General features: G+C 39.3%; 1 protein-coding gene across 1 annotated transcript; it reads left to right on the top strand.

Annotated features, from left to right (window-relative positions):
- The first annotated feature begins 291 nt into the window (after positions 1-291).
- MOB1A (MOB kinase activator 1A) lies at positions 292-18,374 on the top strand. The gene is made up of 6 exons (XM_028116122.2): positions 292-512; positions 4,844-5,010; positions 8,767-8,860; positions 10,538-10,671; positions 14,776-14,939; positions 16,214-18,374. Exons 1-6 carry the CDS (start codon positions 499-501, stop codon positions 16,289-16,291), a joined length of 651 nt encoding a protein of 216 aa, XP_027971923.1. The 5' UTR covers positions 292-498; the 3' UTR covers positions 16,292-18,374.
- The last annotated feature ends 1,177 nt before the right edge of the window (positions 18,375-19,551 follow it).

Below are 19,551 nucleotides of genomic sequence, written 5' to 3' on the forward strand. Positions count from 1 at the left end.
ATGTGAACTATATCTCAACTTAAAAATCAAAATAAATACTTAAAAATTGCAGCGCTTTTGGAGACCCCTTGCCTTATAAAGAGGATGCCCGCAAACCAACAGCAATAACCCAGACCAAGCACAAGGTGAGCCACTCCCCTCCAGGGACCACGAACTGACCACGCCCCCAGGAGGAGGAAGTCCCGGCTTGGAGGTCGCTGATTGGCTGAGCTGTAGGAGAGGGCGGGGCGAAGAGGGGTGCGTCAAGTCCCTCTCGCAGGGGCGGGGCGGGGCGAAGCCTTAGCTCGCGAGATTTTGCTGGTTCCGCATTTCGGGTCGGCAAGGTGGGGGAGGCGAGAGCAGCAACTGGCACTGGCTCGACCCTCGGTTCAGAGTTCCGGCGCCCGGTGCTTCTGCTGGCCGCGAGCTGAGGACTGTCCGCTTCCTCGTGGTTCCCGCGCGGGCTCCGAATCCAGACCGCGGCGGGGGCCAGCGGCCCCTCCCCTCCGAGGATAGAAGATGAGCTTCCTCTTGTGAGTGTGGCCGGGCCGAGGGCCCCGAGGGCTGAAGGCCGAGGGCGAGGGGGAGAAAGGGGGCGAGCGGGCGCCTGAGGCAAGGGCCGGGCCCCGGGATCGGAGTGTGAGCGGCCGACGTTTGCTTTGCCCGCCCCCCGCCCCCCGCCCCCTGCCCCCTCCGCCCGCCGGCCACGGGAGAGGCCCGGACGTGGGCCCAGGCAGGCGGAGGTGAAGGTCGAGGCAAAGGAAGCGGAGCGAGAGGGTTGCGGAGTAGAGAGGCCCCGAGGCCGGCAGTGCCTCCAAACTTTTCCGCCCCACAGCCCCTGAGGGCGGAGGGACGACCTGGGGGTGGAGCCCCGAGCCCGGCCGCTGGGCTCCCGATTCCTCTCAAGTCTGGAGCTTTCTAGTACCGATCCATGCTGACTTAACTTTTTACTCCACCGTATGTCAGGTTTTATTATCTTCAGTATTAAATTACCCCCGCGGAAAAATGCTGCCCCCAGGAAGACGTTGAGTGCCGCAGTTTGAGAAGGTCGAAGTTAAGCTGCGGCCTTGCATGCAGACTTCTGTCCAATTCGGATTCAGCCCACTTCGTGACTTTGTATAGATTTTAGTTAGTTGGTAATCTCTACACCCATCATGGGGCTCAAACTTAGAACCCCGAGATCAGGAGTAGCATGCTCTCCTGACTGAGCCAGCCAGGCACCGCTCTCACTTTCTGTAATTAACTTTTCCTGGGCAGAATCCTGTTTTAGAGATAAGGCCTGGGGCCCAAATGAGGCTTAAATGGAAACTTTTGTGAATTCTCTGATGATTCTTAAGCATGTTAAGGTTTGGGAAGCATTGCTCCAGTACCTTATTTCAGGTGGCTCTCTCTACCTGGTACATTACTTAAATTTATATGTTGTGTGATTGAGGACATAGCTGACATTTTTATTAAATTTTATTAAAGTACGTAATGTTCCTTAACCAGAGTTTATCCAGTTCCTTATTGTGAGAATGTTTTGCTTTGAGAGGCACATTAAGCTCAGAGACCTGAGTTTGTCTTTGCCGGCAATGTATTTAACAGGTTTGCTGTGGGAATTTCATAGGCCAATAGCATACCGGATAGTGTTTCTTATTAAACCAATGAAATACTCCAAGTCAGTGATAGATTAAATACACTTTTGTTCCAGACAAGGGGAGATGAAAAAAATAAAGTCCAAATTTAGTTGAGATCTACCTTTATGGTTGGTCCTGAGGAGAGGGGTTGGGCTTAGCCAACCCAGTGCTGAGGTCCAGCTGCCGGCACTAAAATGAAAGTCCTTGTTGCCAGGGATCGATGGCGCTGGTGTTGACCAGCAAGTGGATTTTCCTACTGCGCTGGGCATTTGCCTGGCAGGGGCCAATTGTCCCAAGGTTTTCAGAGAGCTGTTTAGGTCAGTAAAGTGTCACCTTGCCCAGACCTAACACTCTTCAGTACTCTGCACAAATTCATGGTATTTATAGTCAAAATGTCTCCTTGCCATAGTTGCATCTTCCTAAGTTCTCACTGATAAGCCCCAGCAGGGCCCCTCTGCAGCTGAGCGGCTGAGTTCTTATGGGTGAGAATAGATGAGATGATGACATCCTGACACAATTTACTTCATTCTTACATGAAAACAACTTTTTTTTGTCTTTGTCATAAACAAGTGGATTAAAACAAATTTCACTTAAGTCATAAACAAGTGGATTTGAAATCTTACCAAACCCATACACAACAGAGAAATTTGGATTCTATCTAGTATTTTGCTATTATAAAATAGCACTACTGAGAATACCCTTGTTCAAATCATTTTTCCCCCGCCTTTCGATTATTTCTTTGAAGTATGGTCTACGCAGTATGATGACCATGTCTGAGAGTTTGTACGATTTAGATTGTAATTGTAAATCTCCATATTACTGGAACAATTTCTCCCTCCACTCCCAAAGTCTTTTTCCTGTGAGTTAATGTTTAGCTAGTGGTTTGTTTGTGGATGCTCAGTTGCTTAGTTACTTTTTGGATTGAAATGTGAGGTGGTTTTTTTCTTTTAAACTTTCGTTGACAGGCGTTTGAGTTTCCACTTTTTGGCTATTATGAGTAATTCGGCTGTGAACGCTTGTGTTCAGATTTTGTATTGGATGCATATGTTCATTTCTCTTGTGGAGAAATGAAGTGGAATTGCTGAGTTATATGCTAACTATGTTTAACCTTTTGAGGAACTGCCAAACTTTTTCAGAGCACTGCACCATTTTGCATTCCCACCAGCACTGTATGAGAGTTTCAATTTACCCGCACCATAGGTAGCACTTGTTAATTGTCTTTTTGATTATAGTCATCCCAATGGATGTGAAATGTTATCTCATTGTGATTTTACTTTGCATTTTCCTAATGACTAATGATGGTCAGCATCTTTTTGTATGCTTTTGGCCATTTGTATATCTTCTCTGGAGTAATATCTATTCAAATCCTGTGATCATTTTTAAATTGGGTTTTTTTGGGGTTGTTTTTGAATTGTAAGAATATAAAATGTTTTCTTTTAAGATTTTATTTCTCTGATAGAGAAAGTGCAAGTGGGGGAGAGGGGCAGAGGGAGTGGGGGAAGCAGGCCCCCCGCTGAGCAGGGAGCCTGATGCGGGGCTTGATCCTAGGACCCTGGGAATCATGACCTGACCCAAAGGCAGATGCTTAACCGACTGAGCCACCCAGGCACCCCACAAAAGTATTAATTTAGATGAAGACCATGTTGAATCTTGAGACATCATTTCATGTTGGTTTTCTTTCTTTTTTTTTTTTTTTAAGATTTTATTTTTAAGTAATTTCTACACCCTGTGTGGGGCTTGAACTCAACCCCGAGATCAAGAGGCACATGCTCTACCGACTGAGCCAGCCAGGTGCCCCCTTTCCTACACATTCTCTGCATTTACAAGATGGGCTTCTGCTGTACATTTGGTCCTTTAGTATGTTTAACTATGACTTGAGAACTTGGCATGTGAATACATGTAGCTCTAACTTCTTCTTAACTATGTAGTATTCCATGTTATGGATATATCAAATTTATTTATTCTTCTAATAAGTTTTAGGATTATTTCCCAGTTTTTCACTGTTAAAACCAGTCTTGGGAACCACATCCTTATCTATATCTAGGAGAGATACCTAAAGGTAGAAGGAATGGATTGGGAGCACCTCGATGTTTATAGATACTGTTTATAGATACTGCCTTCCCAAAATATTATACCCTTTACACTTTTTTTTTTAAGATTTTATTTATTTATTTGGCAGACAGAGATAGAGAGAGAGGGAATACAGCAGGGAGAGTAGGAGAGGGAGAAGCAGGCTTCCCGCCGAGCAGGGAGCCTGATGCGGGGCTTGATCCCAGGACCCTGGATCATGACCTGAGCCGAAGGCAGACATTTAACGACTGAGCCACCCAGGCGCCCCACCCTTTACACGTTCACTGAGTGTATTAAAAACTAATTTCCCTGTACCCTAGCTCACACTTAATGTAGTTGTTGTAACTTAATCTGACGTTCAGATTAAGGAAAAGGAAGTTATTTTAATTGAACGGTTTTTCATATGTCCATTGGCCATTGTATTTTTATTTCTGAGTTCCCTGTTGATCTGTAGCCCATTTTTCTAAAGGGTTCCTTACCTTTTTCTTAACAGGATTATTGAAGCCCTTTATTTAGTACTTTTTTTTTTTTTTTAGTTAATACTTTGTAATACATGTTGTGAGTACTTTTTTTTGTTACTTGTCTCTTTGTTCTGTTATGGAAATTTTAATTCTTATGGTTAGAAATACCTCCATTTTTTCTGGGTTTCTTATCCTGTTAGCTTCCTTACAGAAAAACGCTTTTTCACAGTAACCAGTTGTCTCTCATTTATTCTCCCTGCTAATAACTTCAAAATGTTAATGTCACTTCTGTGGTTTGCTTTGATGGCATCACAGATCTTTTGATATAGAAAACTGGATTTTTGAGCTATTCAAAACTTAGGGCTACCTCTCTCCCCCACCATTTTCTGTAAGTAGAAATTGAATCCCAAAGGAAGTTTGTTTTGTCAGACAGTCACAGAATTAGTGGCAAATCAAGGACTAGAATCCTGTTACACCGTACTACTTCGTGAGGGTTAGTAAAATTGCGTTCTGTATGAAATTGTGTTGCTAATCCTGAATCTGTGTGAAGAAAAACATTTAAAGCATTCTTTTTTTTGTGATCATCACCCCCTCCCTATCCTGGCACTTTTCAGGGCACTTTTTAAAATTTTCAGAACAATTTGTATGCCTAAAATTATGCCATTCTGCTTTCAGTCCTAAAATAAAAATGGATATACTTTTACTTTCAACCTACAGCAGCAGCCGCTCTTCTAAAACATTCAAACCAAAGAAGAATATTCCTGAGGGCTCTCATCAGTATGAACTCTTAAAACATGCAGAGGCAACTCTAGGAAGCGGGAATCTGAGACAAGCTGTTATGTTGCCAGAGGGAGAGGACCTCAATGAATGGATTGCTGTTAACAGTAAGTTTTTAATAATATTCAGCATTGCTGATTTATAGGAACAATTTGCTAAAATCTTTTTGTTAATCAATTTTCTTTTATAGGTATAACTGTTGTAGTGTAATGGATTACCTGTAAAGAAATTCATAAGTACAAATACATCTAAAACTGTTTTGTTCCCTTCAGAGTACTTGGTTATGTAGCTTGTGTGGCTGGATAGAGACACCAGAGGAGAAATGTTGAGTGCTTTGGGGTAATTTCTGAGGATAGAATGGTAGGAATTATTGGGTAAGGTCAAATAAAAGATTAGAATACAAAATTCTACCTGTAGTGGACCATGACTTTGTAGGGAGCCCATCTTCACAATTGCATCCCCCTCTCCCAGCAGCTCTCATCTGCCTGCATATTACAGAGAAGTCACTTGTGGTTCATATGAGCAGTCACTTGATTGTTGTGACTTAGGAGTAGTCAGAAGGAAATTGAGAGATTGGGAGAACATGGGAGGGACCCATGAGCTGAAAGTCGCTCGAGTTCAAGAAAATGAGGGCATGACATGGACAGTTATAAATACTGAGGCTAGGGGGCACCTGGATGGCTCAGATGGTTAAGCCTCTGCCTTCGGCTCAGGTCATGATCCCAGGGTCCTGGGATCGAGTCCCACATCGGGCTCCTTGCTCAGCAGGGAGTCTGCTTCTCCCTCTCCCTCTGCCTCTCCCCCGCTTATTCTCTCTCTCTCTCTCTCTCTCTCGCAAATGAATAAATAAAATCTTAAAAAAAAAAAAATACTGAGGCTAGAGGTTTGAATATTTGAGCCTGTCATTTCTGAGTTGAGATCAGTGCCGGGTGATAAGGTTTAAATCTGTCAGGAACTTCAGATGTTCCAGGAATTTTTAAACTTCTTAATGGAAAATTTCAAACATACAAAGTAGAGAAACTAGTATAGTGAATTCCCAGGCATCCATTGTCCAGTTTCAACAGTTGGTTCCTGGCCAATTCATGCTTCTATATCTCACCCTGATTTTTTTTTTCTTTTCATATTTTAATTCCTCCTTCCTCTCTCCATCTTCCCCCACTCTTCCTGTCTCTCCCCTGGTTGGTTCCATGCTGGCAGTGAGACCTGGCCAGCCCACCTCACCCTGATTGTTTTGAGGTGAATCCCAAACATATTATTTCATCTCTAAAATTCCGTATCTCTAAAAGACAGGAACTCCCCCTTTTAAAGATAATGACAATACTGCCATTCCTTTATGTTAGCAAATATCTACTCAGTGTTCACATTTTCCCTGATTGTCTTCCAAATGTTTCTTTTTTTAAAAAATTTATGGTTGGGTTAATACAGGACTAATGAGGCCTATATGTAATGTTTCTTAATTCTCTTAATTCATAGGTTTCTGCTCGTTGCAAGTCTTTTTTCCTTGCTATTTTGTTGTTGAAGAAACCAGTTCATTTATTTCCCACAGTATGAATTCTGTTGATTGTGTCCCCAAGGCATCCATTATCATGTTCTGTTCTTCCTTTTATTTCCTGTAAATGTAGATCTAGAGCAGCACTGTCCAGTAGAACTTTCTGCAATGATGCAAATGTTCTGTATCTGTACTGTGGCCATTTAGCTCCTGAAATGTGGCTAGTGTGACTGGAACTGAATTTTAAATTTAATTTTAATGTAAGTAGCCATATGTGGCTAGGGGCTCCCACATGAGCACAGATGTGTAGCTTTGCTCAAATTCAGGTTTGATTTTGTTTGTTTGGAAGACTATAAGTGGTGGCATATACTTCCAACAGTGTCCATAATGTCCTCCATAGTGTCTAGCTGTCTTTCTTTGTGGTATTATTCAGCTATTGATAATCACTCCTTTGATCAGCACTGTTTGATAGAAATATAATGTGAGCTACAAATGTAATTTAAAACTTTCTAGTAGCCATATTAAAAAAATTTGGGGGGAGGCACCTGGGTGGCTGGCTCATTCGTTAAGCGGCTGCCTTCAGCTCAGGTCGTGATCCCAGGGTTCCTGGGATCGAGCCCCGCATCGGGCTCTCTGCTCAGCGGGAAGCATGCTTCTCCCTCTCCCACTGCCCCTGCCTGTGTTCCCTCTCTCGCTGTCTCTGTCAAAAAATAAATAAAATCTTAAAAAAAAAAGTTGTTTTTGTTTTTTTTCAGCACATTAAAAAGCCATTATTCGTATTACTAGGAGAGAAAACAAGGTGCAGAACTCCGTGATATGTTAAATCTTTTGTGTAAGACAGGATACAGGTGCTTAGGGGGCAGGAGATAAAATAATGTAGTGGTTATCTGTAGGGGGAAACTGGAGTGGTTGGGGTTAAGAATTATCACTATATGTGTTTATAGATCTTTGTGAACCATGTGAAGCATTATGTATTCAGAAAAGACCTTCCCCTGTTTGTTTTTTTTTTAAACCTTAACTCTCATTATCATCTGTTATCTGAAGGCATCTGTTGGCCTTCTTCAGCCTTCAAATTTTCTTTGAGACTTTTTGCTTTAGATAGGCTGTTCTCCAACGTGACTAAGTAAAAGGAAGGTTTATAAGTGAGGGAATTTTATATAAAATTCCTTTTGACAAGACGGAGCTTTTTTTATCTCTTTGTTTTTTAAGAAATGTGGAAAAGCCCTAGTTGGGTTTTAGGTACTCCTTTAGATGGGGAACTAAAACATTTCTTAAAACTTTCCGAGGCTTATGTGGGTGTCTTTGCAGAGGAACATTTGACTCAGATAGGTTCATTACTTACCCCTTCCTCTTCCGTTTTCTTCCATATCTAGCTGAAGCTCCTGTAGGAAGTGCTCCCTGACTACCTCAGCCCCTCAAGATGCTGCCTTTTCTCTCAACTCTTATATGTTGTATTTATTATTCCTTTCAATTTTGTCCCTTCAGATAGCTGGAGTCTCCAAGACAAGGGGCATTATCTCATGTCCTTTTTGTGTCCTCAGTATGCATTAGGCTTGAGGTTTTTTATAAGATGTTTTTTAAGTGCCTGTTGATACAGCTAATACACCTTCTCCTTCACAGGATATTTATTCTACAATGCTTTCTGCTTTTTCCTAGCACAAATGGTATTGTCTGGTCCAGATTGATAGGAAGCAATGGATTTTTTCATTCCTTTGGATATAATCAAATTATATATTCTAATGATACAGTAGTCACCGATAAGTTAGAATTATTCTAAGATTTTATTTTCCTGCTGTTCTATGCTGGCTAAAAACTTACTATATTAAAGAGAATATATATTAAAAGTTAATTTAGGTGTGACAGCTTAAAAGGAGAAGGGAAAACAATGCAATATATGTTAAGAAAAAAAAAAGAAGAAGATAGCAGGAGGGGAAGAATGAAGGGGAGTAAGTTGGAGGGGGAGACGAACCATTAGAGACGATGACTCTGAAAAACAAACTGAGGGTTCTAGAGGGGAGGGGGGTGGGGGGATGGGTTAGCCTGGTGATGGGTATTAAAGAGGGCACATTCTGCGTGGAGCACTGGGTGTTATGCACAAACAATGAATAATGGAACACATCAAAAACTAATGATGTAATGTATGGTGATTAACATAATTTAAAAAAAGACTTAAAAAAAAAGCACAAATAAAAGCATCAGGGATGGGGAAAAAAAAAAAGAGAAGGGAATTTGCAGTACCCCTGGATCATTGAATCTCTTAAGGATTTATTCAAGAACTTGAAGGCATTGTCCGTTTTTCCTTCAACTGAGAGGTCTGATGTTTTTTTTGTGTTTGCACAAACATTTTAACACAATTCTGGTATTACGTTTCCAGCTGTGGATTTCTTCAACCAGATCAACATGCTGTATGGAACTATTACAGAATTCTGCACTGAAGCAAGCTGTCCAGTCATGTCTGCAGGTCCAAGGTACGTACACTGCCTATTAGATAGGTATTTGAAGTACTAAATAAAGCTAATCACTATTGATATAAATTAAAGCCTTTTTATTTTTCTTATCTGTTTGCTTGTGTAAAAGCAGTTCAATTTTATGAGTTCTTGAATACGTCCCTATAAGCTTTTAGTTATTAAATACTTTGGTATGTGGTACTTAGTATTTAATTTATTATGCTAAATAATGGTATTTAATTGTATTATGCTAAATAATGAATGTTCAGTTTTTTTTCTTGTGCTTATTTAGTGTTAATTATGTCCAAATTGTGCTGCTTTAATTATCTGGCTTAAAGATGCTAGATTGAAAAAATTTGACTACAGCGGCGCCTGGGTGGCTTAGTTGGTTAAGTGGCCAACTCTTGATTTCTGCTCAGGTCATGAACTCAGTGTCATGGGATGGAGCCCCACGTCAGGCTCTGAGCTCAGCAGGGAGTCTGCTTGAGATTCTCTCTCCCTCTCCTCCTCCCCCTGCTTGTGCATGCATGTGCACCCTCTCTTTCTCTCAAATAAGAAGAAATTTGACTATTACAAATTTTAAGAAATACAAAGAAACGTGGAACTCTTTTATCACCCATAATGTTAAGTCAAGGTATGATGGGATTAATGTTTTAGTGTTTCTTTCCAGTCTTTTTTTCCAATAATAAATGACTAATTTTATGTGATGATACATGGTATCAAGATATTTACCCCTTGGGAAAACATTGCCTTTCCTGAATTTGCTAAGGGTATGACGGGAAAAAGGTCTCCGATGAGTTTGTAGTTCTGTTTTTAATTACAGTATTTTGGAGGGGTATTTCTATTTTGTGTTAAGTTTTATTCCTCAAACTTCCTGAAAAGAAATTTAAATAAAATAAATGAGAAAATTAAACTTACCTATGGCTTAAATGCTTCACACAGTGAAGTTTTGCAGAAGTCTTATTACGCATTTTAGCTCAGCAAAGGGAGGGAGGAAAAGATGCATGCCTAAGGGTGTTTCTTTAGTACCCTCTCCAGGAAACAGTCTTTTTTAAGATTTTGGATTTTTTTTTCCCAGTTGAATTTATTTATTTTTTAAAAGATTTTATTTGTTTGAGAGAGCACGGGAGAGAGAGCACAAGTGAGCAAGAGAGCACAAGCCGGGGGAGGTGGAGGGGCAGAGGCAGAGGGAGAAACAGACACTCCGCTGAGCAGGGAGCCCGATGCGGGTCTCCATCCCAGAATCCTGGGATCGTGACCTGAGCCGAAGGCAGCTGTTGACTGAGCCACCTACGCGTCCCCAAGAAACAGAGTCTTATTATCTTGACTCTGTTGTTGATACCTTGATGGCCAGCTGTTGCAGGATATAGGGGAATCCATCTGTCTCTGACCCAGTCCTCAGCACCCTCTGCCAGGAATGTGTAGTTCCTTTATCTTTCCCAGGGCTGTGTTAAAAAAAAAAAAAAATCCATTCTGGCACTGTCAGCTGCCACATTATCCTCCTTTTCTCTTCCAATTATAACTATCCTATTTCAGGATAATTCTATAGGGAACTCTTAGTAACCTTCAGTAGAACTTGAGGTAATTTACTAAATTATATATAACTTCAGTTGACAAAACGTAGACCTACTTTTATTACAAGTTGTACCTTTGTTACTGCTTTTGAAAACTCTGTAAGTAAAACCTTTTTCTCTCCAGATACGAATATCATTGGGCAGATGGTACTAATATTAAAAAGCCAATCAAGTGTTCTGCACCAAAATACATTGACTATTTGATGACTTGGGTTCAGGATCAGCTTGATGATGAAACTCTTTTTCCTTCTAAGATCGGTGAGTTAATGTTGAATGTTTTCCTTTTTAACTGATAAATATGTTGCATTCTTTTTAATACTCTGTTTCTTAAAAAAAAATGTAATAAAGGCTGCCAAATTTCTCTCCAAAAAGATTGTAAATGCATACTCCCTCTAGCCATGTTTGTGTCTGCCTGTGTTTCTTCACTAATACTGGTTGGCTACTCATTTTTTAATCTTTTCAGTGTGGGTAAATAAGTTTGTTTGAATGTACATTCAAAAAATATTGATGACATTGAGATTTTTTGGTTTATTGATCTTTGTATTTTCTGTTCCTATCCTTTGTCTATTTCTTTGTATGGTAAGGATATTAGCTCTTTGACATATAATATGTATCTTGCCCCAGCTTGCCTTTTTTCTTATTTTGTTCATGAGGTATTCTTGCTGTGACTTTCTTATTTTGTCCTATTAATATTTTCCTTTATGTTGTGTGGATTTTAATAAAATGATTAGAAAGGTTTTCCCTACTTAAAGATTATTAAAATATTTGTCCTTGTTTTCATTTAGTACGTTTGTGGCTTTGTTTTTACATTTAAATCTTTGTTCTTGCCAGAAATTTTTTTCTTAAGGCTCCCTTCATTTTTTTTCTAGTTATAAATGCTAATCAGTTTGTCCAGTACCATTTATCGAATACATGTGTCTTTTCTCCCTGGGTTATCATATGTGTACACCGATTGCCACATAATTTGGAGTCTTTCAGTCTCTTTATTTGTTCCTATAGGAATTCCACACTGTTTTAATTACCATGGCCGTATATCTGTGAGCATCTTGTAGGGCTAGTCTCTCTTCCTTGCTCTTCTTTTTCAGAATATTCACGGCTATTCTGGGATATTTGTTCTTCCAAAGAACTTAGAACCATTTTGGCAAGGTAAAATAAAAATATTTGAGATTTTGATTATTTCATTCAAGTTGTAGATTAACATAGGCAGTCTCGTTCTCTTGACAGTACTGGGTCTACTCAAGAACAAGGTACATTTCTTCATCTTTCTTTTTTATTTCCTCTTGTAAAATTCTGTAGTTTATGTTAATCCTTCAAGTTTAAGTTTATTCCTAGACATTTTGTAGTTTTTTTAATTGATATCTGGCTTCCAAATGGTTATTGTTCAGTATATAGGAAAGCTATTGATTTTTCTGTAAAATTTTGTGTAAATTGACCATCAGATTCTGATTGTTTCAGTTCTGGGTTGGTTTTCTTGAGTTTTTTAAGTAATACAGTAACATCATATTAAGGTAATATTAATTTTGCCTTTTTTCTGATACGGATGCTTCTTGTATAACACTATTTTTTTTATCTGATATGGAAAGATATTATTCTGTATTCTTTTTTCTTTATGTTAATCACCATACATCACATCGTTAGTTTTTGATGTAGTGTTCCATGATTCATTGTTTGCATATAACACCCAGTGCTCCATGCAATACATGCCCTCTTTAATACCCATCACCAGGCTAACTCTTGTGTAACTCTTATCTCATTGCCCCAGAGTAGTGCTGAGTAATGGTGATGATGTGGCAGACCTCCTTTTCTTGTTTCCTTACTTCTGTGCAAGTGCTTCTAGTACTTTAGCATTAAGCAGGAATCTTGCTTTTGGTTAGAGGTGTGTAAATTTTTAAAAATCAGGTATGGTTGTTGAGTTTTATGATATTTTCCCAGTGTCTGTTGTTGGTTACCATAAGGTTTTCTCCAGTATCTTTTTTTTAATGTTTCACTGGAAGAGTATTTTTTATTTGCTAATATTTTGACTAAGATTTTGAGATCGGTATTTATGGATGAGATCAGTCTTTTCGTTTTCAGTTTAAGAGTTTAGTCTTAACAAATAATATGTTGGATTCTGTCTTATCTGTTCAGGCTGCTAGTAATAAAACTACCAGAGATTGGATGGCGTATGACAACAGAAATTTATTTCTCAGTTCTAAAGGCTGGAAGTCTGAGATCAAGGTGCCTGTGAAAGCCCACTTTTGGGTTGCAGACTGCCGACTTCTCAGTCTTCACATGGTGGAAGGAGCCAGCAGATGTTCTCCCGGGCCTCTTTTATAAGGGCATTGATCCCACTCATGAGGGTTCTGCCCTTGTGACCTAATCACCTCCCAGAGCCGCATCTCCTAATAGCATCACCTAGGGGGTTAGGATTTCAACATAGGAATTTTGAGGGGACACAGATATTCAGACCATAGCAGATTGCTTTTTGCTGTCTAATCGGTGGCTCTTTTGGGAGAAAAACTTGTATCATGTTACACTCTGTTTGCTATTGGTCAGATTTTCTATTTTATTACTAAACCGCTTATTTCCTTTCTCACAGATTCTTTATTGTAATTGACTGTGCTTGGATGTTTCTGTTCAATTCAGCTTGGAAAATGCTTGGTTTAAGACAAATTACTTCTATTTCTTTATTCATTAAAGTCTTCTGCTTATGGAAGATAAAGAATACTTAAAAGTTTGTTCTCTTTTCTCAGCATTCCATTCTTCAGTAATCCAGCCTGATGTTCTGGAACCCTTTTCCCCCCCAGTTAGGCTATTATCCACATCTTACTTCTGCCAGTTATTTATTATTAGATAGAACTGTTACTCATTTTGAACCAATACATCTAAATTATTACTGTTCCTCTTATCAGCAAGATGCATATTTGTAAATTCTAAGAGAAGGAGTTTGACTTAAAAATCCAGCTTTTCAGTATATGAGTACAAGACCCCAGTCCAGAAAAACATGCCCACAAGCTCCAGAATAAAGTTTGAAAATGCAAGTTGTTAGGGGCACCTGGCTGGCTCAGTCAGTACAGCATGTGGCTCTTGATCTCCAGAGGTCTTGAGTTCAAGCCCCACGTTGGGCATAGAGCTTACCTTAAATAAATAAAGTTTTTTGTTTTTTTTTAAAGATTTTTTTCATTTATTTATTTGACAGAGAGACACAGCAAGAGAGGGAACACAAGCAGGGGGAGTGGGAGAGGGAGAAACAGGCCTCCCACGGAGCAGGGAGCCTGATGCGGGGCTTGATCCCAGGACTCTGGGATCATGACCTGAGCCGAAGGCAGATGTTCAATGACTGAGCCACCCAGGTGCCCCTTAAATAAATAAAATTTTTAAAAAAATGCACATGGCAGTTGTTAGCCAAGATGGGGTGGGGGGGGGCAGAAAAATTAGCTTGCAAGAGCAAAATACACTAAATTTCAAGCTTTTAAGGACTGGTTAAGAAATAAATTAAAATGCAGGCAAGGAGAAAGTTTTAACCTTTTGTTTTCTGAAAGACTGAAGAAAAGGAAATGTTTCTTGAGTAGTGTTGTGGAACTAGCCTTTAAGGCTGCCTCATCTAGGTTATTTTGGAAGCTGATGACTTCTTAATGTGTTTATATACTGTACTCAGTGCCACTTGTATTGTCTTTCTCCTGTCCCTGTTTCCGAAGACTTTGATCTTGTCAACCGGAATTCTCAGGAACGTGACCAGAGAGAGATTACCAAACCCTCTCCCCATTCTTTTCTAAGGAAGTGTTTATTTTATTTGCAAAATAGTGAGGTGCTCTTCCTCCCTTTTTCAGGAAGTTTGTCCCTATCTTGTATTACAGGAAAATGAAAATAGCACTTTGAAAAGATAAAAAGTTGGGGACTCCTTGATTTAAGAAAGAAAACTGGTTTTTCAGGGTAATTCAGAAGATAAAATACTTTTTATTTATAGACAGTCGATTATAATGCCTTTTTCTCTTGCTTAGTATTCATTCCTAGTTGAGTGTGTGTAAAACTTTTTAGAGTTATGAATTACAAAAATAGAAGGTTTTTATTTATAGTCAAAATACTTGTTGCATTAATCTTAGGAAGAAACTCTCCGGTATTAAATAGCTAAAGTTATGTTTATTTTAACTTTGATTCAGTGGCACCTTATAAACATAAGAAAAAGTGTGGTATGTGAGGATACCTCATATATCTGTGTTTGGGTTTTTTTTTCTTTTGTCTTTTGAAAAAGTATATGTATGGAAAACAGCCTTATATTTGTGAATGTGTGTGTTTGTGTGTTGGAGTTGCTTATGGCAGCTTCTAAACTTTATGCTATTCAATTAGATAAAAGACAATTAATATATATGTATTTGATTACAGGTGTCCCATTTCCCAAAAACTTTATGTCTGTGGCAAAGACCATTCTGAAGCGTCTGTTCCGGGTTTATGCCCATATTTATCACCAGCACTTTGATTCTGTGATGCAGCTGCAAGAGGAGGCCCACCTCAACACCTCCTTTAAGCACTTTATTTTCTTTGTTCAGGTAAGTTGAACCATGTTGACATCTTTGTCCTTTGAGTTGGGCTCATTTGTTAATTTTAATACAGAGTAATTTATAGAGTTGTCTAATTTATAGATGTAGAGCAAAGTATAAGCAGAGCTCTCTCTTTTCTCTTTTCCATGTTATTTATTTCATTGGCGGGCGTAGCAACATAGAAAGCATCACCCCCATTTTGGGCCTTTTGCCCCTGGCTGCGGCAGCCGGGTCTGCAGTTAGGATATGACAGGGAGCACCAAGACTCCAGGACAGCTTGTCCACACCCTCCTGTTCCATCACCACTGTTGAGTGAAAGGATGCAGTGGAAAAATGTCTGCAGTTGGATTGTTTCATGAGATGTCTATGGCTGGGAGAGAAACTTTTGGAAGAACTTGTTAGCTGCTCTCTTAGTTTAAGCTTCCAGAAACCCCATTTCAGGCCAAATCTTATGAAGTCAGCAGCTAGAAACTTCAAAAAGGACCACCCCCTTCAAAGATGGGGCCTATTACCTAAAGGACCCTTAATCGGAATTGGAACTTTTTTAAAATCAAAATAATTTGCATTGTTTGAAAAAGATACTAAAGAGACTTCCTTTAGCGACTTTAGAGATCCATAGTTTCTATGCATAATGCACATATGTCTGTCTAGATACTGTTTTTTGGCAGAAAAGCCAGGAGTTTTATAGTAGATATTGTGTATTTCAATTATATGTGCCACACAAAGGATAATGTACTGTGCTCTTCTCTGTCTTCCTTCTGAGATTGTGCATGGCACAGAGCTCGGCAGAGTGTAGGTGCTGATACAGGTGCGTAGATGCAGACACAGATGAGAGTGTAGAGCAGTAACATAGTGGTAGTGTGGACGCGGACGTGGGTAGGTGCAGACGCGGGACAGATAGGGCAGTAGCGTGGACGCGGGTAGGTGTAGACACAGTATAGCTCTATGAAAGACAAAGGGCCACTGCCCAGGAGGGGGCCACTGGCAGAAGTTCATTGTATAGTTTTAAGATCATTTCCATGTAAATGCAAACATATATGTAATTTGGATTTTAATGTTTTACACAGTGAGGATCATGCTAATACATACAGTTGCTTCTTTGGTAAATCCCCTATATTTTAAAAAATGAGTAAAAATGATCCCATTTTAAAGTGTTCACAGAGATCATTTCATCATTTTTTTGGATTTCAGAAAATCAGGGCTGGGAATCCCTTCTTTCAGTGACATTTATGGAGTTTTAATTTTAGGCCTATTTTTAAATTTTACTTTTCTTCTCTTTTTAGGAGTTTAATCTGATTGATAGGCGTGAGTTGGCACCTCTTCAGGAATTAATTGAGAAGCTTGGATCGAAAGACAGATAAATGTTTCTTCTAGAACACAGTTACCCTCTTGCTTCATCTGCTAGAGCTATCTCACTGCTATTTGTTATAGACTAGTGATACAGACTTTAAGAAAACAGGATAAAAAGACACCTGTTGTTGGTGTCTACTGATAAAATTGTCCCAAAGGTAGATTGGCCTGATCCTTCAGTGAGAAATTCAAAAGGCAGCCGACTGAGGCACTGTGTGACCACTCCTGTTATTGTCAGTGTTATACTTGGTTGTAATATGGGATGACTAACATGTAGTCTCTTAGTTTACTTATTCTTTTACTGAAGAAAATGATTGAGTGCTTCAGGTTATAGCATAATGGCTATTGAGAATTTCCACCAATACTTTATTAACAAGTTTCTAGAACCAATTACCTAATAACGCAATCAGATCAGTTTTTATTTACAAATAGAACAGGTATTTTTAAGTTTCCTTAAGATTTAGAGCATTTGTGTGTTACTTTGGATAACCTTTTAGTTTGAAGTTTGTATGCTAGTGTTTTTATAGGTAAGACTATATATATATATGTTTATTTTTTCAGAATACATGATTGTAGTTTAAATCCTCATATGACCTATGTGGTATGGGAGTAACCAGAGTTATTTCTAAAATGACTTTATTTTTTAATCTTTATTTGGGATTTTATTCACATAAACCTATCTAAAGTTTTAGGAGTATGTATATCAGAAATAATTTTCTTAAGGCATGAAAGGATAGTCCTGTACATTTTTATTTTGAAATGCTTCATTCAGATTAATTTTAATAGGTAGCTTTTGGCTAAGAAAGAAAACTCCAAAAAATTATGACAAATTTAGGTCTCAGAACCACTATTTTCATTTATGTTGTTTTTCAGAGCCCCTAAGATCCTGGAGAGGAGAGTGGAAGAAAGTACTCAGAGTACTTTATTTTCTTTTGAGTGTCCTTTAAAACAAAAAACAAGAATTACTTCTATGTGTTTTTATTGTGACTTGAGACTTGGTTAAGGGTAGTGTCGAAATGCCCAGGCTTTAATCCCAACAAGGATAAAACTTAAGGAAGACCATAATAAAAAACCTTGAAGGTGTACACATTTTATAACACAGCTTAAAGTTTGGTGTGCTACCGTGTGTGTGTGTGTGTGTGTGTGTGTGTGTGTGTGAACTAAATGGGAGGAATAAGTAAAAGATCTTACTTCATTCTGTTAGTAGTCAGAGGATGGATTGAGCCCTGATAGGGGGTTTAATCCTGTTTTAATTGTTTTTGTATCAAAACTTGAAATTCTTCTACTTCTGTTGGGATAAAAAAAAAAATCTTCCCCTTTAGTGAAATAAAGGTCTAATTTTCATTAGGTTTCTAGGATTTATAAACTCCAGCTGCCTGTCAAGAATGTACTGGGCACAAGTCTGCTGAAGACTTGACCGACCAGCATTGCTTAAAGTCCATTAGCACTCTGTGATTTCAGAGCTGGGATTTTTGCAGAGTGCTCACCAACTCCCTTGATGGCTTTGATAAAAGGTTAGATTGGTTAGGTTTTTTGTTATTTATTTTTATTATTCCACTAAAGTATAAAGAAAAAAATTGCTTAGGAATTCCATTTTTATAACTCCGTTTCATATCCAGATATACAGAATTTTAAAGGAAACAAAACCTTTCATCTATTTTATTTAGGCTGAAACCATGTATCTTTGTTTCAGGAGTTAAAAAACGGGATAATCCCTTATGGAAAAAAAAAAAAGAAAAGCCCTCTGAAACATTCCACAATCTGTGTTTTAAGCTTATCCAAAGGTCCCTGTCCGCAGTTCTGTGTGTTTGTGTTGATCATTTATGAACAAGGAAGCAGGTTTCTAGATGCCACCCAGAATGTTAACTGCCTCTCAACTTTGGCTTTAATTAAGTCTTCAAGGAATGAAATTCTATTTCTCAACTAGGGTTGTACTTTCCATCATTTCTCATATTTCACATGATTTTTAAAGGAGTTCTCACTTTTCTCCTATTTATTTTCAGTGATAGAAATCCTCCCTCTCTTCATGACTGCATCCCAAAACAAACCAAAGATGGTCACATGCTTAGACATAAATAAAAAATTTTTTGGTAATTTGAGACTCAGAATGTCCTTTTTTAAAATAATAAACACATTACCAGGTTCCCAGGCTAACCAGGCTTAACCAACAATGCACCTAACCATTAAATTAACACTACTTGTTCACATCTAAAGCCAGGGAGTAGAGAGCAGGAGAACTGGAGGAGGGGGGAGGGTGAGGCCCTCCTGACTGGGCTAGAGGGCCAGTCTTTGAGAAGAGTTGGAAGGAATCCGTCTGTCTTGGAGTCTTCTCCCTTGTGATTTATCTTCCTGTGCCCGGGGTCTGCCTGTTCCACAACCCTCCCTGCCCTCCCCCCCCCCCCCGGAATCAGAGGTCACCTCCTGTTAGGGTCTGGTTGCTGCTCCTCACCCCTGAGTACAGTCACGGGGTGGAGAGTGCTTGCTGAATTACACAGGTAGTCCTAAGGTGCTTAATTTCTGGGCCTTTAAAAAACTTAGAGAATGATGTGCAGATTTTTGTTTATTAAAACTTCTTCGTACTACCGTTTTTGTTTTGATAGCCAAATGTCTCCTTTATTCTCCAGACTGTGAACAAAGTGATTTTTAGAGGGCTGCCAGCTAACAAATTTCCTTTCATCTTAGACTTGCAGAGCCCTAGCTTCTGTAAGCTGCTGCCTTCTTGAGAAATGCAAATCTGTATTCATCAAGACTGTGATAACACAGGGAAGGCTTTCCTAGTAGTGCAGAGGCAAGAGGAGCAATCTGCTGGTGATTTTAACTTTTGCAAACATTTTTGAGGTTTTCCGATTATACCGTTGGCTTTCTCTTGGACCAGTGAGGTTATACTAGAAGTGGAGCTTCTAAACAGAACACCATTATCTCATCAGCATAAACAAATCAGCCCTAAAGAGTCCAAGTCTTAGAAATTTGTTCCTGAGCAGCAGCAGACCTGGTGCTGGTGTTACCTGCCTGGTACAGGAGGCTGAGAACCCTGGCCTGACAGATGCTGGCCAAGACCCCGAGCACTGAGCCCCTTCACCAGGGACGTTCTCTCTTCCTGAAGTCAGTTCAGTAAGTGGATTTGATTTTTACTATTGTAGAATTCTGGCAAAGAGGGAAAATAGTGGTCCCTCAGTCTTCCTGTGTGTTTGCATTAGATTTTGATATTTCAGACTATAAAAGGCTTTGGGGGATGATATTACATGTGATAGCAGTGACTTTAGTGAAGTAA

The sequence above is a fragment of the Eumetopias jubatus genome, unplaced genomic scaffold (genome assembly GCF_037043125.1).
Source record: "Eumetopias jubatus isolate StellerSeaLion01/CBP00866 unplaced genomic scaffold, mEumJub1_p1.0 scaffold_9, whole genome shotgun sequence".
Taxonomy (NCBI): domain Eukaryota; kingdom Metazoa; phylum Chordata; class Mammalia; order Carnivora; family Otariidae; genus Eumetopias; species Eumetopias jubatus.

What these genes read in the sequence shown, in the direction of transcription:
- MOB1A (XM_028116122.2), top strand. An exon ending in TGAATGGATTGCTGTTAACA is followed by an intron (nt 5,011 to 8,766) that starts GTAAGTTTTTAA and finishes TTACGTTTCCAG; the next exon opens with CTGTGGATTTCTTCAACCAG. An exon ending in ACTTTATTTTCTTTGTTCAG is followed by an intron (nt 14,940 to 16,213) that starts GTAAGTTGAACC and finishes TTCTCTTTTTAG; the next exon opens with GAGTTTAATCTGATTGATAG.